At 41.0% G+C, this 24,704-nt stretch overlaps 1 protein-coding gene across 3 annotated transcripts in view; it reads right to left on the minus strand.

Moving 5' to 3' along the window:
* MAGI3 (membrane associated guanylate kinase, WW and PDZ domain containing 3) overlaps window positions 1–24,704 on the minus strand; it is a 298,141-nt gene that overhangs the window by 14,132 nt on the left and 259,305 nt on the right. For all 3 annotated transcript variants that reach the window (XM_017345962.4, XM_017345964.4, XM_017345963.4), the window contains exon 16: window positions 19,909–20,094. In XM_017345962.4, coding sequence (XP_017201451.3) covers window positions 19,909–20,094 — 186 coding nt within the window. The remainder of the gene's footprint in view (window positions 1–19,908; window positions 20,095–24,704) is intronic.

The following is a 24,704-nucleotide window of genomic DNA, read 5'->3' on the forward strand; positions in this document are numbered from 1 at the left end:
TTTTTGTGTTTTGTTTGCCCCTATACCCAGATCAGTACCCAGCAGATAGTAGGCACTAAGTATCTGTTGAATAAATGGCTGAACTGCTAACAAAGTGAACAACAAAGCAAAAGAATAATTCACAATCATGCAGGGTTTATGTTAGAAATTCAAATATAGTTTAAAAGTAGGAAATCTATGTTGGCACCTAGAAGAATACTTGGCACAGGCATGGCAGGCTCAAGTACTTCAAAATCTAAGAGAAGCATTGAAAACTTTTAGAATGAATGAGAATTAAGCACTGAAAAATTAATACTAATAAAGCATATGGTTGGATTCGTTCATTTTCTATTACTATAACAAAATACCTGAGGCTGGATAACTTGTAAAGAAAAGTGTTTGGGGCCGGTGCTGTGGCATAGTGGGTAAAGCCATTGCCTGTGATGCTGGCATCCCATGTGGGCACTGGTTTGTGTCCCAGCTGCTCCACTTCCAATCCAGCTCTCTGCTGATGGCCTAGGAAAGCAGCAGCAGATGGCCCAAGTGTTTGGATTCCCTGCTGTTCCCTGAAGCACAGGACTGACTGCCTGCTGATAAGACGAGATGGCAAGCCACGGGAGTGGACGGTAAGAAGAGATTGATTACTTTTTAAAATATTTATTTATTTATTTGGAAATAGAGTTGGGGGGAGAGAAAGAGAGAGAGAGAGAGAGAATCTTCCATCCTTTTGTTCACTCCCCAAATGGCCGCTGTGGCCAGGGCTGGGCTCGACCGAAGCCAGGAGCTTCATCTGGGTCTGCCACTTGGGTGCAGGGACCCAAGGACTTGGGTCATCTTCTGCTGCTTTCCTATGCACATTAACAGGGAGCTGGATGGGAAGGGGAGCAGCCAGGACTTGAATTGGTGCCCAAATGCAATGCAAGCACTCCACATGGCAGCTTTACCTGCTGTGCCACAGCGCCAGTCCCAAGAAAAACATTCTTCAGTTTCTCAGATCCATATATATATATATATATATATATATTTTTTTTTTTTTGACAGGCAGAGTGGATAGTGAGAGAGAGACAGACAGAGAGAAAGGTCTTCCTTTTCTGTTGGTTCACTCCCCAATGGCTGCTGCGGCCGGCGCATTGCGCTGATCCAAAGCCAGGAGCCAGGTGCTTCTCCTGGTCTCCCATGCGGGTGCAGGGCCCAAGCACTTGGGCCATCCTTCACTGCACTCCTGGGCCACAGCAGAGAGCTGGACTGGAAGAGGGGCAACCGGGACAGAATCCGGCACCCCTACTGGGACTAGAACCTGGTGTGCCGGTGCCGCAGGCAGAGGATTAGCCTATTGAGTCATGGCGCCGGCCTTAAATATCCTTTTTTTTTTTTTTTAAAGAAAAAGATTTATTTATTTGAAAAACAGAGTTACAGAGAGGCAGAGGCAGAGAGAAGTCTTCAATCTGCTGGTTCACTCCCCAGTAGGCCGCAACAGCCAGAGCCAAGCTGATCAGAAGCCAGGAGCCAGGAGCCTCTTCCAGGTCTCCCACGTGGGTTGCAGAAGCCCAAGGACTTGGGCCATCCTCTATTGCTTTCCCAGGCCATAGCAGGGAGCTGGATTGGAAGTGGAGCAATACTGGCGCCCATATGGGATGCCGGCATTGTAGGCAGTGGCTTTACCTACTAAGCCACATTACCAGCTCCCAGACTCATACTTCAATGATGAAACTTTTGTTTTATTCTGTCCAAATATCAGCCATAGAATATTTAAAGTATTAGAGAAGGAGCATAGCGTGGTGATGAAGATCTTGTGCCCTGAAGCAGGCGGATGGACGTGCCTGACCTGGTCACTGAGTTGCGTGGGCTCCACTGCACACTGCCTGTATTCTCTGTGCATCTCCCAGTCCCATCTACAGCAGGAGAATCAGCTACCTTGTAGGGTTGCTGTGAGTATCAGAAGCACAACAAATGCACAGCTTAGGACACTGCCTGATAAGTGCTGTTCACCGTATCAGTGTCTGTTCCATCAACACTTCTGTCATCGTCGTCCTCCGCATCGTCATGCCTCGCTGGGGGCTGGACTTCTCTAAGTACGCATCCTGGAATGCTCACCTCATTTGGAACAATGCTTCATGTATAGGCTATTTTAAGCTAGACTAATGTGGAAATTGATATGAATTACAATAAAGTACAGATAAAATCTGATGTTAGACATAGAAGATGAATGACAGGAAGCAATTTCTGCTGAGGAAACACTAATATATGTTGCCCTATTTTATGGCTTGGATTAAGCTGCTTCTCTTCAAAGTTTTATGGGACTAAACACAGATAATTTATTGCTTAGGAACTTCTAGGGGCCAGTATTGTGGTGGTGTAGGTTAAACCGCTATTGATGATGGTGGCATCCCATATGGGTACCAGTTTGAGACCCGGCTGCTCTGTTTCTAATCCAGCTCCCTGCTAATGTGCCCAGGAAAAGTAGCAGAGGATGGTGTGAACGCTGGGGACCCTGTACCCAAGTGGGAGACCCAGAAGGAGTTACAGACTTCCCTCCCTGGTCCCTAAGCCCCAGCCCAACCTTGGCTGTTGCAGCCATTTGGGGAGTAAACCAGCAGATGGAAGATCTCTCTCTTTCTCTGTGAAACTCTGCCTGCAAATAAATATATCCTAAAAATAAATAAATAAATAAATAAAATAAAAACCCCCACTTCTTTTTTTTTAACTGCGTTTTAAAATTTTATTTATTTATTTATTTATTTATTTAGACAGGCAGAATGGACAGAGAGACAGAGAGAAAGATCTTCCTTTTCCGTTGGTTCACCCTCCAATGGCCGCCGCGGCCGGCGCGCTGCGGCTGATCTGAAGCCAGGAGCCAGGTGCTTCCTCCTGGTTTCCCTTGCGGGTGCAGGGCCCAAGGACTTGGGCCATCCTCCACTGCACTCCCGGGCCACAGCAGAGAGCTGGCCTGGAAGAGGAGCAACCGGGATAGAATCCGGCGCCCCGACCGGGACTAGAACCCGGTGTGCCGGTGCTGCAAGTGGAGGATTAGCCTGTTGAGCAGCGACGCCGGCCAAACCCCCACTTCTTGCAACTGAAAATTTAAAAGAGCTTAAAAACACAGGCAAGATGGTAAAAAGTGGCAGGAGGATAGATGAACGGTCTACGATTGAGCTGGTAGCCCCTGAGAATTTCTGACCCTCTCTGGCTGCTGGGCTTGTGTTGACATGGATTTCACCAAGAGGCCAGCCCTAGAGATGCAGGACTAAACTTCAGTCCAGAACTTATCCAGGAAGTTGGGGGGTGGGGGCTGGGTATGCTAGAAACATTTTTTTTAATGACCTGAGAATCTGCTGCTTTTTTACATTGCTGTCATGGACGTTACTTTCCAAATTAGCTGAACTAATTACACTCATTGGCTTCCTTACTGGTGTCCCTGCCATCACTGTGGCCTTCACTCTGCTTTTAGAATCCCAATTCTTTTCTTTTCTTTTATGTTTTTTTTTTTTTTAAGATTTATTTATTCAATTGAAAAGCAGAGTTACAGATGGGGTGCAGGGAAAAAGGCAGAGATGGAGAGAGACACAGAGAGAGATCTTCCATCTGCTGGTTCACCCCCTAAACAGCCAAAACAGTCCAGGCTAGGCCAGGCTTAAGCCAGGAACCTAGAACTCCATCCAGGTCTCCCATGTGGGTGGCAAGTGGTTCAAGTACTTGGGCCATCTTCTGCTGCTTTCCCAGGTGCATAAGCAGGGAGCTGGATTGGAAACAGAGCAGCAGGGACTTAAACTGGCACTGATATGGGATGCTGGTGTCATAAGCAATGGCTTGACCTAATGTGCCACGATGCAGGCCCCAGGACTCCAGTGCTAATACAGATAAATCCTGCTTAAGAATCTATGTAACCTTTTGGCTGCTGCACAAAGCTGTAACCTGGGCACCCCTGCCTTCCCACTTCACCAAGGCTGGGGTTGTAGCACAGTAGATTAAGCTACCATATGCAGTGCCAGCATCTCATCTGGGTGCTGGTTTGAGTCCCAGCTGCTCCACTTCCAATCTAGCTCCTTGCTAATGCATCTAGGAAAGCACTGGAAGATGGCTCAAATGCTTGGGCCCCTGCAACCATGTGGGAAACCCTTGGGCTTTGGCCTGGTCCAGTCCTGGCTGTTGTGATCATTTGAGATGTAAACCAGCAGATGGAAGATCTCTGTCTCTCCTCTCTCTGTAATTCTTTCAAATAAGTAAATAAGTAAATCATAAAAAAACCCAAAAAACAAAGTGTCAACTCCACTGTTAAATCCTAATTAGCTCCTTATGCACACTGTGATCACAGCATTTCCATAGCATTTCCCACTTGGTGTCAGAGCTCACTGAACACCTGTCTCTCCTGCTAGACTGTGAACTCCCTGTTAACAGGAACCAAGGCTCACTTATCTTTATATTTCTGTATCCACTGGTAATTCCCAGAAGTCCTTTGACCTTGCTGGCATGTCAATTTCAAGTCATCTTCTCTAAACTGGAGAGCTCATAGAGTTGAAACCTTTTCTCATCATTGTAAGTTCATTGCTACATTCAGAGGACGGTGACTGAAGAGGAAAACAGCATCTGTAATGTGTTGTACTATGAGAATTAACGGTAAAACTATTACTTGAACAGTACTCTATATTTCGTGTGGCTGTGTGGGTGCAGTCTGTTGAAATCTTTACTTAGTATGTACTAAGTTGATCTTCTGTCTATAAAGATAATTGAAAATGAATCCTGATGAAGAATGGGATGGGAGAGGGAGTGGGAGATGGGATGGTTGCGGGTGGGAGGGAGGTTATGGGGGAAAAAGCTGGAACAATTCAAAAGTTGTACTTTGTAAATTTATATTTATTAAATAAAAAAATAAAATAATAAAACCAAGATGACTTGGAGATGTTTACACCTTAGTCTGCTAGTCTGAGTGCAGTGCGGTCACATTTGGACTTTACTAGTTGGCTAGAGTAATGGGTGTAAGGCACCTGAGCAGCACAGTGTCAGTAAGAGAACCAGCTTCAGGTTTTCCTCCACCTTCCCAAGGATGAGAGATGCTACTTCCAGACAGATGCAGCACAATTTGGTGTAAGTTACGTGTTTTTTTGTTTTGTTTTGTTTTTGTCCGTATCAAGGTGAAGTAAAACTTTCTATCAGTGGCATTCTCTTCATGTGCAGTCCAACCCAGTTACATGGTTTCTCCAATTGATTTTTGTGCTACAAGTTATTCTGCTTCTCCAAGTTAAATATTTATCCTATGATGTCAAACAAGGCTATATTCTCTCTCAATTTATCTGAAAATTCTTCAAACAGTGAAGCAATGGGATAAGTCTCTCCTTCAATGAGAATTACAAGTTTTGCTGGAGTTTCTGTGAGTACTTCAGAGAAAATGTATTATGAAAGGATAAATACAAATCCACAGTTAAACTGCAGCAACACACATGATGTATTATCTTTACCAAGAGTAAATAAGAACTCTGAGAACATTCTAAAGTAAACAGTGAGACATCCCATGCTTTCAGGTGGCATGACTTAATATTTACAGATATAAATTCTCCCAAAGTTAATCTATATAAGGAAAATATTCAAAACTGAAGTTTTCTGAGAGGTCTGATAATTTGCTCTAAAATTTTACATGGAAAACTTCCATGAATACCTAGTTAATTTAGGTGGGGAGGAGGGAGGGGGAGATATTTGCCCTAGTAGACAAATAGATTAAAATAGACCATAAATATATACATTGCAAAATTATAAACTGAAATGTATACCATCAGTCTAAGAACAAAATAAACAGCACAGAACAGAGCTTGGAGACTTACATGTAAAGGGTAAGTTAATATACAGAATACCTCTCCTGGAACTATTAACAGGGTGGGCACATAGGGATTAAAAACCTAAACAAAACCTTATAAATCTAGCAGAAGATGATATAATATGAAAATCTCTGTCATGTGGGATAAAAGAGTGACTTATAAACCTCAAAAGCTCAACTTTTAAGGTAATAATTGACCAGTTGATTACATCTAACTTAGGAATTTCTGTGTAATGAAGGATATGATGGTCATAGTTAACATACAGATGATAGGAAAAGATATTTGCACTTTCTAAAATGAAATTGGGAGACTGGATTAAGATGGTGGAATAGGGAGGGAGCTTACTGCTCTAGTCTAGGAGAAAACAATAATCAAACTCTCCACAGTAAAACATAAAAAAAAGATTCTAAAATGTGCACAAGAGAAATGCCAGATCACTTTCAGGGGATCTCCAGTTATACTCACAGCAGACTTCAGAAACCTACAGGCTAGGAGAGAATGGTGAGATATATTCCAAGTTTTAAGAGAAAAAAACCTGACAACCCAGAATACTGTACCCTGTAAAGCTCTTGTTTATGAATGAAAGTGAAATAAAGACCTTCCATAACAAACAGAAATTAAAAGAATTTATCATCACTCATCCAGCTTTGCAAAAGATGTTTAAGGATGTGCTATACACAGAAGCATGGTTATCACTGTGAAAGAAGGTAAAGGAAGAAAATCTTCCAGTAAAAGTACAAAGGAAATCCAAAGTAAAAAATAAGAATATTTATGGAAAAATAGCAGGGCAAAGTCGTTTCTTATCAATAGTCACTTTGAATGTAAATGGCCTCAACACTCTGGTTAAAAGACACAGACTGCCTGAATGGATTAAAAAACAAAACCCATCTATTTGCTGCCTACAAGAAACACATCTCTCCAACAAAGATGTATGCAGACTGAAAGTGAAAGGATGGAAAAAGATATTCCATGCTAACAGAAATCAAAAAAGAGCTGGTGTAGCCACCCTAATATCAGACAAAATAGACTTTAACACACACACACACACACACACACACACAGTTAAAAGAGACAAAGAAGGGCACTATGTAATAATTAAGGGATACATTCAAAAGGAAGATGTGACTATTATAAATGTATATGCACCTAATTAGAGGGCACCTGGCTATTTAAAAGAAATGTTAAGAGAGCTAAAGAGAGACACGACTCAAATACAATAGTAATGGGTGACTTCAATATCCCACTTTCAGCAATGGACAGATCAACTAGACAGAAAATCAGCAAGGAAACAGCAGAGTTAATCAATACTACAGACCAAATGGACCTAACAGATATCTACAGAACTTCCCATTCTACAGTTGCAGAATACACATTCTTCTCACTAGTATATGGAACTTTCTCCAGGATCAGCTACATGCTAGGACATAAAGCAAGTCTCAACAAATTCAAAAAATTCGAAATCATACCATGCATATTCTCAGACCACAATGGAATGAAGCTGGGAATTAACAACTCGGGAATTCCTAGAACATATGCAAACACGTGGAGACTGAGCTCCTGAATGAAGAAATCAACAGAGAAATAAAAAAACTTCTGGAAACAAATGAAGATGTCAATATAATATATCAAAATTTATGGGGTAAGGCAAAAATAGTGTTAAAAGGAAAGTTTACAGGAATTGGTACCTACATCAAGAAATTGGAAAGGCACCAAATAAATGAGCTATCAATGCATCTGAAGGATCTAGAAAAACAATAGCAAACCAAACCCAAAAATAGTAGGAGAAAAAGAATAATTAAATTAGAGAAGAAATAAACAAAATAGAACCCCCCCCAATACAAAAGACCAGCGAAATTAAGAGATGATTTTCTGAAAAGAACAAAAAAACAAAAAAATTGACATACCATTGACCCAACTAGCCAAAATAAAGGAGAGAGAAGACCCAAATCAATAAAATTAGAGGTGAAAAAGGAAATCTAACAACAGACACCACAGAAATTTAAAAAAAAAATCATCAGAAATTATTACAAAGAGCTGTATGCCAACAAACTGGGAAACCTAGAAGAAATGGATAGATTCCTGGACATATAGAACCTACCTAAATTGAGCCGTGAAGACACAGATAATTCAAACAGGCCCATAGCCAACATGGAAGTTGAATCAGTAATAAAGACCCTCCCAACAAAGAAAAGTCCAGGACCAAATGGCTTCACTGCTGAACTCTACCAGACATTTAAAGAACTAACTGCAATTCTTCTCAAGCTATTCAAAATAATTGAAAGGGAGGGAATCCTCCCAAATTCCTTCTATGAAGCCAGTATCACCTTAATTCCTAAACCTGAAAAAGATACAACTGAGAAAGATAGTTACAGACCAATTTCCCTGATGAACATAGATGCAAAAATCCTCAAAAAAATTTTGGCCAATCGAATCCAACAACACATCAGAAAGATCATTCACCTGCACCAAGTGGGATTTATCCCTGGTATGCAGGGATGGTTCAACCTTTGCAAATCAATCAATGTGATACATCACATTAACAAATTGAAGAACAAAAACCATATGATTATCTCAATAGATGCAGAGAAAGCATTTGATAACATATAATACTCTTTCATGATGAAAACTTTTAGCAAATTGTGTATAGAAGGAACATTCCTCAACACAATCAAGGAAATCTTTGACAAACCCATGGCCAGTGTGCTACTGAATGGGGAAAAAGTGGAAGCATTCCCACTGAGATCTGGAACCAGACAAGGATGCTCACTCTTACCACTGCTATTCAGTATAGTCCTGGAAGTCTTAGAGCCATTAGGCAAGAAAAACAAATCAAAGGGTTACAAATTGGGAAGGAGGAAGTCAAACTTTTCCTATTTGCAGATGACATGATTCTATACATAGGAGATCCAAAAGGCTCCACTGAGGGACTATTGGAACTCATAGAAGAGGTTGGTAAAGTGACAGGATATAAAATCAATACACAAAAATCAATAGCCTTTGTATACATAGACAATGCCATGGCTGAGAAAGAACTTCTAAGGTCAATGCCATTCACAATATCTACACACACACACAAAAAAATCAAATACCTTGTAATAAATTTAACCAAGGACATCAAAGATCTCTATGATGAGAATTACAAAATATTAAAATAGAAATAGAAGAAGATGGAAAAAAATCTTCCATGTTCATGGACTGGAAGAACTAGTATCATCAAAATGTCCATACTTCCAAAAGCAATCTACAGATTCAATGTAATATCATTTAAAATACCAAGGACATTCTTTCAGATATAGAAAAAATGAAATTTTTTCATATTTTTTCAACTCTAATCCTAACCCTTACCCTGAAATTCATATGGTAATAGAGGAGACCCCAATTAGCTAAAGCAATCTTATACAACAAAAGCAAAGCTGGAGGCATCACAAAACCAGATTTCAAGACATACTACAGGGAAGTTATAATCAAAATAGCCTGGTTCTGGTACAAAAACAGGTGGATAGACCAATAGAACAGAACAGAAATGCTAGAAATCAACTCACCCATCTAAAACTAACATATTTGACAAAGGAGCTAAAATCAATCCCTGGAGCAAGGACAGTCTCTTCAACAAATGGTGCTGGGAAAACTGGATTTCCACATGCAGAAGCATGAAGCAAGACCCCTACCTTACACCTTACACAGAAATCCACTCAAAATGGATTAAAGACCTAAATCTATGATCAGATACCATCAAATTATTAGAGAAAATTGGGGAAACCCTGTAAGACACTGGCATAGGCAAAGACTTCTTGGAAAAGACCCCAGAGGCACAAGCAATCAAAGCCACAATGGACAAATGGGATTACATCAAATTGAGAAGCTTCTGTACTACAAAAGAAACACTCAGGAAAGTGAAGAGGCAACCAACTGAATGGGAGAAATTATTTTCAAACTATTCAATTAAATAAGGATTAATAATCAGAATATATAAAGAGATCAAGAAACTCAACAACAAAATAAAAAATCCAGTTAAGAAATGGGCAAAGGACTTAAACAGATATTTTTCAAAAGAGGAAATCCAAATGGCCATCAGACATACGAAAAAATGCTCAGGATCACTAGGTGTCAGAGAAATGCAAATCAAAACCACAATGAGGGCCGGCGCCGCGGCTCACTAGGCTAATCCTCCGCCTAGCGGCGCCGGCACACCGGGTTCTAGTCCCGGTTGGGGCGCTGGATTCTGTCCCGGTTGCCCCTCTTCCAGGCCAGCTCTCTGCTGTGGCCAGGGAGTGCAGTGGAGGATGGCCCAGGTGCTTGGGCCCTGCACCCCATGGGAGACCAGGAAAAGCACCTGGCTCCTGGCTCCTGCCATCGGATCAGCGCGCTGCGCCGGCCGCAGCGGCCATTGGAGGGTGAACCAACAGCAAAGGAAGACCTTTCTCTCTGTCTCTCTCTCTCACTGTCCACTCTGCCTTTCAAAAAAAAAAAAAAAAAAAAACACAATGAGGTTTCACCTCACCCCAGTTAGAATGGCTTTCACACAGAAATCAACAAACAACAAATGTTGGCAAGGGCATGGGGAAAAGGGAACCTTAATCCACTGTTTCTGAGAATATAAACTGATAGTGCCACTCTGGAAGATAATATGGAGATACCTCAGAATCTGAATATAGACCTAACATATGACCCAGCCATCCCACTCCTGGGAATTTACCCAAGGGAAATGAAATCAGCCTATGAAAGAGTTATCTGGATCCCCATGTTTACTGCAGCTCAATTCACAATAGCTAATACATGGGATCTACCCAAATGCCTTTCCACTGAAGACTGGATAAAAGAAGTTATGGGATATGTGCACTATGGTATACTACAGAGCAGTTTAAAAAAATTAAATTCAGTAATTTATAACAAAATAGATGAATCTGGAAAACATCATACTTAGTGAAATGAGCCAGCCCTATGGGACAAATACCACATGTTCTCCTTGACCTGTGATAACCAATAGAGCACCTAAAAGGATTTCTGTAGAAGTGAAGTTGATACTTTGGGAAACAATAACTTGAACAGCTCTTGTCTTGACTGTTGAGGAACAGTTTTTTTTTTTTTTTAAATACTATTTGCTGTGCTTTTTACTTACCATTGAGTTAAACATATGTGTATAAAGTCAATTGAAAATAGATCTCAGTAAAAAATAAAAGTGGGAATAACAGAGGGAGGAGCAAGAGGGATTGGGAGTATAAGTGGATGGGTGGATATGGTGGGAAGAATCACCATGTTCCTAAAGTTGTAATTATGAAGTGTATGAAGTTTGTAACTGTAAATCTGTTTAGTTCTACATACATTCTCACAGACTTACTTCTAAGGGTACAGCTTAAAAACTTGCCATGTGACCCCAAACCTCAAGCTGGGTGGTAAAAATACCATGTTAAGTGTTAAAGTGATCATATGGATAGGATTAAGGGTCTGGTAATAATAATAGATAGAATTAAAAGGGAGTGAATGCTCCAACATAGGAAGCACTCCACACAGCAGACTCAAGAATGACAATCACTTTAAATAGCACTCTGACCTCAGATCAGCCCTTAAAGGTACTCTAGTCTGGCTGAAAATCCCACATGAACATTTCAGGTATGGAAAGTCAAGACACTATGGCAAAAAATATCTTACATAAGTGACGTCAGTGGTTGAGACCCTAGTGGAAAGAAGTATTCATCAAAGAATGAAGTACTTCTCTCTGAAGGGAGAAGAGAACTTCGACTTTGCTTATGGTCTTTTCTAAATACTGACAGTTTGCTGATTCAAAAGGTTTCCATAGCCTAGGCAGCTCATGTCAAGAGTCTAGGGTGATTACTGATGTCATACGTAACAGTCTTAATTGTTAAATTAACAACAAGAGTCACTGTGCACTAACTTCCAACGCATGACCTCTGTCCTCAAAGAGTTGTATTATAACTATGTCTAAGTACTCCCAAAAGATGTATCATTCTTGGGTACTTCTTTAAAGTTAATTATTTCTAAAAAGAAATGAAATTAACTAAAAAAAAAAAAAAAGAAATTGGACTAATGCATAAATAATTCACGAAGCTCCTGGCTCCTAGCTTTGGATTAGCTCAGCTTGGGCCATTGCAGCCATTTGGGGAGTGAATCAGCAGATGGAAAACCCCACCCCCCCGTAACCTCTGTCTTTCAAATAAATAAATTAAATCCTTAAAACAACTGTCAAGCAGTTAAAAGCAATCAACTATGATCATTCAGCTATTTGGGTAAATATTAAAAACATGTGATGCTATGATATAAGAGGCAAAAATATAAGAATAAGATTTCAGCAATATTAAAAATTTTGTGTATTGAAGGATAACATCGAAAAAGTAGAAATAGAACTACAGCATGGAGAATACTTAAAACGTAAATAAGAGGGCATTGCAAAGAGTTAATGGAGAAATGGAATTAAAATTTAAGTTTATTTTGTTGTCAAAATTTTTGAAAGCCACAGTAAATATTTCCCATGAACTTTTTGAAGCCTGATGTATCTGAGAAAGGTCTAGTATTTAGCATATAGAAATCTTACAATTCAATAATAAAGTTATACATGGGCAAAGGAATTGAACAAACATTTCTCCAAAGAAGAGACACAAATGGCCAATCAGCACATAAAGATGCTCAGTGTCTTCAGTCATCACAAAGATATCAATGAGATACCACCTCATACTCATTGGAATGGCTAGAAAAACAAACAAATAGACCAGTAAACATAAGTGTCAAGGATGTAGAGACTGGAACTCTCATACATTGCTGGTGGGAATGTAAAATGGTACATCTGCTGTGGAAAACAATTTGGCAGTTCCTCAGAGAGTTAACTGGAGTTACCATACAACCCCACAATCCCACTCCTAACTATAATATTCCCAAGAAAAATGAAATCACCCATCAATACAAAAACCTCCTATGCTAGTGTTCATAGCAGCATTACTTGCAGCAGTAAAAAAGTGGAAACATATGATGAACAGGTAAGCAAAATGTATGACTACATAATGCAACATTATTCATTAGTCACAAAAAGGAATAAGGTACTTGTACATGCTACAACAAAGGCAAACTTGAAAACATTTTGCTAAGTGACAGATGCCAGACACAAAAAGTCACATGGTGTATGATTCTATTTGAATGAATGGGTCAGCCAGTCTGCTGACATACAAATTCGAATCCTGGTTGCCGAGGAGGGATAGAGGTTTGAGGAGAATGGGAAATGACTTTTTTCTTTTTTTTGTAAGAATTATTTATTTATTTTAAAGTCAGAGTTGTATAGAGAGAGGAGGAAAGACAGAGAGGGGAAATCTTCCATCTGTTGGTTCACTCCCCATTGGCTCCAGGAGCCAGGAGCTTCTTCTGGGTCTCCCACACGGGTGCAGGGGCCCAAGGATTTGGGCCATCTTCTACTGCTTCCCCAGGCCATAGTATAGAGCTGGATCAGAAGTGGAGCAGCTGGGACTCAAACCGGTGCCCATATGGGATACCGGCACTGCAGGCGGCAGCTTTACCTGCTACGCCACAGTGCCAGCCACAGGAAATGAATTCTAATGGGTCTGGGGTTCCTTTTTTGAAAAGGGGAACTGGTTAAAATACTATGGAATTATTAGTAATGGTTGCACAATCTTGTGACTATGCTAAAAACTGTTGAACTGTACAGGTTAGAATAATGAATTTTATAATATATGAATCATATCTCAATTAAAAAGAAAAGAACTGACAAGGAGGCATGCCATCAGGAATCCTGAATTGGATCCTAGAAAAGTAAAACAATACTTAGAAAAGTAATCAAAATACATGGTTTGTAGAAAAAGATCCAGGATAGAAGTGGGCATTGGTGTAGTGGGGAAGAGGCCCCTTGAGATGCCCAAATGTGTAATAGAGGGCCTGGGTTTGAGTTCTGGCTACGCTCCTGATTGCAGCTTCCTCTAATATGCATACTGTGAGGCAGCAGGTGATGGCTCAGTAGTTGGGTCCTTGCTATCCACATAAGAGACCTGTATTGAGTTCCTGGTTCCTGGCTTTGGCCTGGCTCAGCCACAGCCGTTGTGGACATTTGAGGAGTGAACCAGATCTCTATCTCTGTCTCTTTCAAGTAAATAAATAAAAGAGAATATTTGAAAAAAGCATAAAATCTAATACAATATTATTCCTATAACTCAAAAATCATGCGAACATAGCAAAAACTTTATTTTTTTTTAAACAGTAAGTTTATTTAAACAAGATGCTTGACTTGAAGGGAAAACTTATCTAGTATTCATTTACCCCTACTTAAAAGAAAGATTATCCTAAATGTAACAGCTACATACAAAAATACCTATAAAATTGTCCTTGGTTTTACAATGATAAATAAAAAACATTGAAATTCTAAAATCAAACAAGGTATGCAAGAATTTTTATGTTGTTTTTGTTAAAACTGTGAGAGGATAGGCCGGCGCTGCGGCTCACTAGGCTAATCCTCCGACTAGCGGCGCCGGCACACCGGGTTCTAGTCCCGGTTGGGGTGCCGGATTCTGTCCCGGTTGCCCCTCTTCCAGGCCAGCTCTCTGCTGTGGCCAGGGAGTGCAGTGGAGGATGGCCCAGGTGCTTGGGCCCTGCACCCCATGGGAGACCAGGAAAAGCACCTGGCTCCTGGCTCCTGCCATCAGATCAGCGCGGTGCGCCGGCCGCAGCGTGCCGGCTGCGGCAGCCATTGGAGGGTGAACCAACGGCAAAGGAAGACCTTTCTCTCTGTCTCTCTCTCTCTCATTGTCCACTCTGCCTGTCAAAAAATAAAATAAAATAAAAAAAAAAATAAAAAAACTGTGAGAGGATAATAACTTACTTAAATATAAAGATAAGAGCTGAATGAGGGGACGGCACTGTGGCGGAGCAGGGAAAGCCATTGCCTGCAGTGCTGGCATCCCATATGGGCGTTGGTTTGAGTCCCGGCTGCTCCAGTTCCGATCCAGCTCTCTGCTGTGGCCTGGGAAAGCAGTAGAAGATGGCCCAAGTCCTTGGGCCCCTGCACCTGCATGGGAGACTCTGAAGAAGCTCTAGGCTCCTGGCTTCAGACAGGCACAGCTCTGGCTGTTGTGGCCATTTGGGGAGTGAACCAGCGGACAGAAGACCCCTCTTTCTTTCTATGCCTCTGCCTCTCTGTAACTCTGCTTTTCAAATAAATAAATAAATAAATAAATAAATAAATAAATAAATAAATCTCTTAAAAAAATAAGAGCTGAATGAGTGTTCACTAATGAAGAAAGAGGATATTTTCACAGAACCAGTATTTTTTCCCATTCCGTCTCCATTTGATATAAATCAAAACATACCTTTGGCCATTTAGTTAAAAAAGAGAGAGAGAGAAAGAAAAGAAAAACTGCAATATGCTTGTGCACATACACCAGGAATAAAGGGATGGGGAAGAGGAAGATGAAATAGAGCAAACTCCACTGTAGTAGTCAGGGCGTGATGAAGAGTGTTTTCTGGGTCTGTAAGAACAGGGCTCTAGAGTAAAGTAGTAGGTTCCCTTCTTAGCAGATACCTCCTCTCTGGGGCTGGAACACATCAAGTGTATCTTCATCTTCCAGTTCCAGCTGTGTACATGTGTCTGATTCAGTTAAATCAGAAATCTGATCTACCTCACTGACAGACCCTGTTGTTCATAATAGGCTTCCATTAGTTTCCTAAGTGGTGTATGCCTCTTTTAAACCACACCACAGAACCATCCTGCCCCCCGCCCCCCATCTGCAAATGAGTATCATTGCTGTTCTCAGTCTTGACTCCTTCCTTGGGCTTTTTGTCGGCCATGGCAAGCACCAGTCTCCTCAGCTGGCACTCGCAAAAGAGGTACCAGGTCCACACTGAAAGAGCACCAGGAGTGGCAGAAGGAGGCAGCAGTGGTGGATGAAGGAGACGGTGTGCACCAAAAACTATATTTTAAAACGAGTGGTGTTTGGTTTAGCAGGTAAAATGCCCACATTTCATATAAGAGTGCCTGAGTTTGATGCCTGGCTCCAACTCTTGATTCTAGCTGCCTGCCAGTGTAGACCCATCAGGCTCTTTGTTTCTCAAGTCAATCAATTTTAAAAAAGGACATACAAATAAAGTGTGACACATAAAACATATGACTGCCAATGGCAGCAGGGACAGAAATGAGTGGGAAATGGAAACAAGTGGGAATAAACAGGTAAAGATTTAAATAGGAACTCAAAACAAAATTGTCAACATTGCCAGAATCATTCCAATATGAATGTTTGGTAGCCTTCAGGAATGGCTTATTCACTAAAATGATTAAGATCTAACAAAAATAATTAATTTTGAAAAAAGTGTAATCTAAAAGTTGCTTCAAGGACCAGTGCTGTGGCACAGCAGGTTAAGCCACTGCTGATATCCCATACGAGCACCAGTTCAAGTCCCAGATGTTCCACTTCTAATCCAGTTCCCTCCTCATGTGACTGGGAAGGCAGCACAGGATGGCTTTGGGACCCTGCACCCATGTGGGAGATTCAGATGGGATTCCTGGTTCCTGGGTTTGGCCTGGCTCAGCCCAGGCTGTTGTGGGCCGTTTGGGGAGTGAACCAGCAAATGGAAGATCTCGATTCCGCCCCCCCCCCCTTTCCCCCACCCTCTCTGTTTAACTCTGCCTTTCAAATAGAGAATAATTTTCTTCTCAGGAAAGCAGGAATACTAGACAGAGTCACCTTATGTTTTGTTCTTTAGGACAAGACACCATAATGGCAAAAAGGTGTTAGTACTGTGGGGCACGCCACGAGGCAGAGATCGTCCTAAGGGTCTTATAGGAGACATGACCCTTAACCTGCTATTTCCTTGGCAAAATAGTGCAAATATTAAGCAGTATGGAGCATGCGGGGTGGTGGTGGGGAGGATGGAGGGAACAGCTGTTTCTTCCCCAGGTAACTTTCACCTGTTAATAGTGACAGGAGAACAGGGGAGCATATCCGATGGAAAGCAATGCACCTCTGATATGTGATCTGAATGTGGTATTTCTAAAAACACCTTTATAGCTACAAAGAGTCATCTGACTCTTTAATGTAGTGGATAGATTTAATACTTAATTCAATGAGAAACCTGGAAGACTTACAAATTCCACGAATGAGTTTTTTTGGCTAGAAGGGATTCTTTTTATTTTTTCCTTAGAAATGTGAGAGATTCTCAATGTTTTCAGTTTGGTAAAAAACCTGAGTATATAGTGACAAGGGCTGGTGACAGGATCTGGTTGGACGTTGACTTCCAGATGCCCCCAGTAACAGTGCCTATACTTCAAACTCAAGTCCAGCCATAAGCTAGTTTGCCAACATGTCAGAGTAATCTGTATTTTTGTATGTGATTTCTACTTTTATAGACTTGTATTAAAAAAAAAAAAACCTGAGTATAATTAAATAATGTGTAGTTACTGAAGTGTGACTTTATGTCTCAAATGTGATCATATTTTAAGAAGCCATGACTGCCTATGTACTCTAAGCATGCATGTGCTGGGGAGTCTCCTCCCCTTCTATCTCTCCTGGACACTGACTGAGTTAAACAAGGAAACTTGGGGCTGGAGCTATGGTGTAGAAAGTTAAGCCTCTGCCTGCAACGCCGACATCCCGTATGGGCGCTGGTTTGAGTCCCGGCTGCTCCACTTCCTATTCAGTTCCCTGCTGATGGCCTGGGAAAGCAGTGGAAGATGTCCAACTGCTTGGGCCCCTGCACCCACGTGGGAGACCTGGAAGAAGCTCCTGGCTCCTGGCTTCGGATCTGCCTAGCTCTGACCGTTGCAGCTTTTTGGGGGAATGAACCATCGGAAGGAAGACCTCTTTGTCTCCTCTCTGTCTGTAGTGATGCCTCTCAAATAAATAAATAAACATTTAAACAGGGAATCTTGAGTCTGTTCTGAAGTATTTGGGCCAGATGTCAAGGGAAACTTTTACTGCGAGCACAGTGATAAGCAAGGGGCCAGTGTTGTGGTGCAGTGGGTTAGCAGTCATCAGCAATGTCAGCATCCCATATTAGCGCTGATTTGAATTTCCAACCCAGCTCCCTGCTAATGCATCCAGGAGATCAGTGGAGATGGCCGAAGTGCCTGGACCCTATTACCCATGTCGGGGATCTAGAAGAAGCTCTGGGTTTCTGCCTGGCCCAGTCCTGGCCATTATAGCCAGCTGGAGAGTGAATCAGCAGATGGAAGGTCTCTCTCCTTGTCCCTCCCTTTCTCGCTATAACTCTGCCTTTCAAATAAATAAATATCTTTAAAAAACGTTTTCCTTTAAAAAAATAAAAAATGATGAGCAATTCTGGATAAGCTTTTAGAGAAAACACCAAACAATAAATGGTAATACCGGAACAAAATATTTAAGAGAAATAAATGGTCTCTCTCTCCTTTTTCCTACTAAACTATCCCAAAGCTACTCAAAGTGCGGGTCAGTTAGCAACAGGACATGTATAGCTACTGAGAGCATGTATTTAGATAATTTTATAACAACCTGACTGGATAGCTTTGTTTTTTTAAAAGCTTTCTTCATTTTTATTTATCTCAGAAACACTGCACTGAAATGGACTTGGGAAAAATATCACTGGTCCTTTTCTACAGATGGTTTGACTTATCTACGCTACCTTTAGCGCCACTCTTGTAGCTGCTTCTGTCACGTAGTGCCTATTGTCAGGTGTGGTGATACACAAGTGAACTACATACCTTGTTCTCAGAACAACCCTGAAATGGCAACTAAGGCCTGCTTTTCTCTGTGGGCCACAGAACAAATGCCAAGAGTAGAATGTGGGTTGTGGAGACCATGGACTAGAAATTGAAATAAAAACAATCTGACCTAAATCACAGGTAACATTTAAAAAAAATTTTTTTTTGACATTTTTCTTTTAAAAACATTTTATTGAACATTTGCTAGGTGCCTAACATTGTTCTATAAAACATCCAATTGTATGAATCCTATGGCTTTGCATTCTAGCAGCCGGGGAGATAGATAATACAAACAATAAACAATCTCACATATAAGTGCAATGAAGAACCAGTAAAGCAGGGCAAGGGATCATAAAAGTACTGGAGCAGCAGGGGGCGGGTCAGACACCAGAGTTAGGAGAGCACATCAGTGAAAAACAGTCTAGAGCCACAGCGCCTTTCCTGATTCAAATATTAGTTCTGTTGGTAACTGGTCTTATGATCATAGACAAATTCTCTACTGCTCTGTGACCCACCCAGCTTCCTCAACCGCAAGAATAGGATTACTGTACCACATGAGTTAGTATATGTAAGGGATTTAGGGCAGTGCCTGTATCAGGTAGCCAGGTGCCTACTATATGTTATTATTTTCTTAAGGGATGAGTTTTAAGTAAAGACCTGAATGAGGCAGCCAGTCATGCAGGTAAAGCAATGACAATTATTATCAAACGAACCCTGTGCATATAAGCAGTTATGTACATTTTCATCTTTAATCTTTGTTAGTTTTGCAAAACCAGGAAAATAAGTACTGCACCATAATTACCTTATAATTCATAAACAAAGTACATGAACTAGTTCAAAATAGTTCATAATTAGAAATTCCTCATGATCAAAAGGGAGTCTCAAAGCAAGGCAAGACACTAAGTGTGTCTGTAAGACCCCAGGGCTGCCAGTTTGCGCTGTATGTCCTATTAACCAGCCATTTCTGCCCACTCCCCTTTCTCCTGTTCAAAAGCAGCTGCCCAGAACAAAGCCCTGCCCTCTGGCAGGAAAGGCACACCCTGGCACGGGCATGACATAAAATGGTTGATGCTAACAGTGACTTTCTTTGAACTGTTTAAAGGATTTCCTGTCACTGAGGCAAAGACTCAAGACGTTATTTTAAGAAAATAAGATCTGAAAAGTATCACCAATCTCCTTCATTTCTGGGTTCTAGCTTCTCTGGCACATAAACAAATGACCACCACTCACTAGCTGGATTATTTTTCTTGAGCTGCTGATAACTTTAAAATAAACTGTCTTTTAAGGTTGTTAAATGGGAGAGGCAAAAATAAGCCTCCTGGGTATACACACAGCTCTGTCATTGCAGCGATCCTGGAAACGCTGAAGGTGGCTGTTGCCTTCTGCGGGCTCCGTGCCCCTCATGTCGGCTTGGGAGAGGTAGAACTTTCAGCTCCTTACCTTCTTCGGCAATGACCGTGAGTGTGACAGTGACACCGGCATCTTTGATCAGCTGAACAATGTTATCATGGGACAGTTCAATAATGGACTGCCCATTCACTGCAGAGATATGATCTCCAACTTTCAGCTTTCCACAGTGATCAGCTGGGCTTCCTTCTATGACTCGGCCAATTTTATGAGGAATAACTAGGAGGAGAAACATTTTACTCTTTTTCAATTATATATCTAGCAGTACTGAATTTACCATTACCATCATTTCAAAATTCAACATCATAATAGAAAATCCTTTACAATATGGCAGAAAAGATCACATGTCATCAAGCTTTCCAAATGCAACTATTTTCATAATCATAATCACAGATAACCTTTACACAGTTGTAGTCATAAAAAATAAATTTGTTATTTTCCACATACCAGAAACTTTTTTCAATTTTCATATCATCATCTGAATTACCCTGTTTAAGGGCTACTAATCTCATTGATCTTACATCTTGTTCACTGTTGGCCACTTTGGCTGTGTCAAGTTTTTAGCTATTTTAGAACTGTTACTATTTTAGAACTGAGACTACCTCTGGTTATGTTGGGAGGACAATTATTCTCACAAGGAACCAACTTAAGTTTAGGGCTCAGTAGATACTGGTTAGGAATTGAGGTATAGTGAAATGATTAATCATTAAAATAGGGGCTGGCACTGTGGTATAGTGAGTTAATGGCCTGGCCTGAAGCACTGGTATCCCATATGGGTGCCAGTTCGAGACCTGGCTTGCTCTACTTCCGATCCAGCCCTCTGCTATGGCCTGGGAAAGCAGTAGAAGATGGCCCAAATCCTTGGGTTCCTGCACCTGCGTGGGAGACCGGGAAGAAGCTCCTGGCTCCTGGCTTCGGACCGGCCCAGCTTGGGTTGTTGTGGCCAATTGGGGAGTGAACCATTGGATGGACGACCTCTCTCTCTCTCTCTCTCTCTCTGCCTCTCCTTCTCTCTCTGTGTAACTCTGACTTTCAAATAAATAAATAAATCTTAAAAAAAAATCATTAAAATGAATCATACTTTGGTCTACATAAAAATTAATTCTATTTGTGTCTTGGGTGTTTTAAAATTCAAAAGCTGAGTAGAACTAGAATATTAAATGTTCAACATTAAGACTACTTGGCTCATGGGTAAAGTTCTACCCTGAATGCATAAGTCTGAGTCTAACACATGTGCAAAGACTCTGTGCAACTCTATTGTATCTTTAGCCATAATGGTAAGGGCTTTCCTAGACTAATTTTTAAGACACCTTGCTATTACTTTAGCTTCAAATCAGTTCTTGGGTATTCAGGACATTTTGTCAAACAAAATACCTTCCACCATGCAACAAGGAACATTTGTATCCCAACACAAATGCTCTTTTTATGTTCTCTGAGAATTTCCTAGTTTAGATTAGTAAACTTATTGGACATTTGGACTCCTGCTGACTACTGATTGATATGAATTAATATTTTTAGATGGCACTGTGAATTGTATTTAATTTCCTTAGTAAAACATGCTCCTTGCCAGTGTTTCTGAATCATATCTTAGAGTATATTAATGATTTTTTAAAAACATATTTTTATTTACTTGAAAACAGTTACACAGAGAGAGGAGAGACAGAGAAAGATCTTCTATCCACTGGCTCATTCCCCAAATGGCTACTAAAACCGGAGCTGGGCCAGGCTGAAGCCAGAAGCCAGGAGCTTCTTCAGGGTCTCCCACGTGGGTGCAGGGGCCCAAAGACTTGGGCTGTCCTCCACTGCTTTCCTAGGTGCACTAGCAGGGAGCGGGATTGGAAATGGAGCATCTGGAACTTGAACGAGAGCCCACATGGGATGCCAGTGCTGCAGGCTGTGGCTTAACCAACTGCACCATAGTGCTGGCCTCAAGGATTTTTTAAAAGACCTTCATTTGGATCAGAAAAGTTATTCTTTACCAAGATTTATGTCTCTATAGACGACAGTGCCTTGGTTCTTCTAGGATTACAGAGTGGGAGATTTTTACCTTAAAATAGAGGAAGGTAATACTGGAAGCAAGTGCCTTTTAGCTCAGAATTATGTCAAATACTAAAATTCCATTTTCCTTACAAACAAAGCAATTAGAAAAATGTCAGTGCACGTTGGGCCATGTCCTGTGTTGGCATCATGAGCCAATTTGCTAGTGGTAAAACAGGTAGCACATCAGAACTATATGGCAAATCGCAAGGTGGCCTCTGGTACCCTTCTAAATCAATACCACAGTTATTCTCCTTCTTAGAAAAGGTTTACTCATAAATAGTATTTATTCTAGAAAAAAAAAATCTTCCAGCTCCCTGGTTCATTACAAGGAGTCTGTTCAGTCTTGGGAAAGCATCAAACATGATTAAGCTCTGAAGTCTTGGTGATTCCCTGCCACCTTGAGAGCAATATGGTAAGAAGGGATTGACAAATGGTAACATACAACTTCAAAGTCTTAGTTGTCTGGGTGAGGGAGGGTAAAACTAGTAGGTTGTTACTGTGTTGGCATTTTTAGTGGTACCATCAAAATGGTTAAAGACATTACACAGACTAGCAGAGAGGTAACTTCTGAATATTTTTAAAATGGAATAGGAAAATTTTCAAGGTAACCCCTTAGAGGATACACAGTTATGGAAAAGCCAGAGTACTGTCTTGTTTTTGTTGGTATACAAGGTCTCCAGATATAAAGCCAAGATACCCATCTTCATTCATTTGTGACTGAAATCTGTCTCACAGCCTGGCTGTCCAGCTACTGAGATCACTTTAGTGCATTTCTTTTCGGGAAAAGAAACATAGTAACTGGAAATGTCCCCTTCTCAAAGAAATCCTTTTTAAACAGGATTGAAAATTATACCACAAGAAAGAACAGCACTAAAAGCTCTGAAAAGCACTGAAAGCAAAAACTAGCCAAGTTCTTTCCCACTTTAATAAAGGCCTTGCCTGAGAGCTCAGGTCATTCGGCCCTGCCAGGGATGGGGAACCTTTTTTCTGCCAAGGGCCATTTAGATATTTACAAAATCATTCGTGAGCCACACAAAATGATCAAACTAAAATTTAGTCTGCTACAGACTTACTGAATATTTAAAGAAGATTTATTTATTCATTTGAAAGGCAGAGTTACAGAGAGAGAGAGTGGGAGAGACAGAGAGATCTTCCATCAGCTGGTTCACTCCCCAAATGGCCACAGTGGTTAGAGCTGGGCTGGTCTGAAGCCAGGAGCTGAGAGCTCCATCTGGGTTTCCCATGTGGGTGCAAGGGCCAAGGACTTGGGCCATGCTCCACTGCTTTCCCGGAGCATTAGCAGGGAGCAGCTGGAATTCGAACCAGTGTCCATATGGGATGCTGGCGCCACTCGTTATGCACTGTGACTTACTGAATTTTGAGTCCTCCCGCCTGTGGAGGCCTTGGTGGAGCAGACCAAATGGTTTTGCAGATATGGCCCGTGGGCTGGACGTTCCCCACCTGATTCAGACACACGGTGAGGATCCTGATTTGGATCCCTGCTTCTCAGTAGAGAATCTCAGAATTTCACAACTAAAGATGCTATGAGGAATTCTTCCTGTGGCATATGTCATCAGAAAATACATATGATTAGGCTGCTCTACTTCTCATCCAGCTCCCTGGTAATGCACCTGGGAAAGCAGCAGAAGATGACCCAAGCACTTGCCCCCTGTACCCATATGGGAAGCCTGGAAGAAGCTCCTGGCTCCTGGCTTTTGATTGGCTCAGCTTTGGCCATTGCTGCCATTTGGGGAGTGAACTAGTGGATGGAAAACCACTCCCTCTCTCTCTCACTCTCTCTGTGACTCTACTTCTCTGTAACTCCGACTTTCAAATAAAGAAATAAATCTTTAAAAAAATACATATGATTACAAGAAAGAAGTAAACTATGTTGAGCAGAGCTCAGCCAAGACCCATAAAGAATGATCTATTCTGACAGACAGGTTTCCTGCCTTTTCACCTGTGCTAACACCTTTCTATACAAAACCTTTGCAGTTTGCAGTGACTACTGTCTGACTGATGGCTCCTCATCCATGCTCACCCCAGGACCCTTCTTCTATCCACAAGATGCATGGAGGTCCAGGGAGAATGCTTATAGGGCACAGTGTTGGGTGATATTACTCATTAGCATTTCAGTAAAATTACAAATTCTGGTTTTACATCATGAGTGAAAATCTCAAGTACTTTATATAAAATTCACCAACAATCTTAAGTCTAAATTACGATTCATGTTGATAATTAACGGGCTGCAAACACTCGTTTCCTGTCATTTTACATTTTAATTTTACATCTTACATTTTAATTGGGCTTTCTTTCCCATCTCATTATTAAGTATTGATAAACTTTAAAGCTTTTTTTTAAAAAAAAGGTCAAGAGAGTGGCAATTTTCTAATTAATGATGATGACAACAATGGCAACAGAAGCTCTAGCAGGCAACAGAAGCTAAGAGGACTGGAAATCTGGCCCAAAGACTGCACACCATTATCTTGTTTGATGCTCACCCTTATGAGAGGCAGGGAGTGTTATCACCCGCATTTACAGAGGAAAATGGAGCTTTTGGAGGGTAATTTTCCCAAGATCAGACAGCTATTTAAAGATATAAGCAAGGTCAAATCCAAGTTTGTCTATTATAGAACCCAACACTTAATGACACTGCCTTATACAGAGATCTACATGTATGCAGGCAAAGCCATCAAAATAGTAAGATGCTATTAAGCAAATAACTAAAAATACTTAAAATGTTTAAATATACATGAATACATAAAGGAAATATATTTACTATATTAAAA

Source organism: Oryctolagus cuniculus, chromosome 7, assembly GCF_051225735.1.
Source record: "Oryctolagus cuniculus isolate XC-2025 breed Fujian yellow rabbit chromosome 7, ASM5122573v1, whole genome shotgun sequence".
Classification (NCBI taxonomy): Eukaryota; Metazoa; Chordata; class Mammalia; order Lagomorpha; family Leporidae; genus Oryctolagus; species Oryctolagus cuniculus.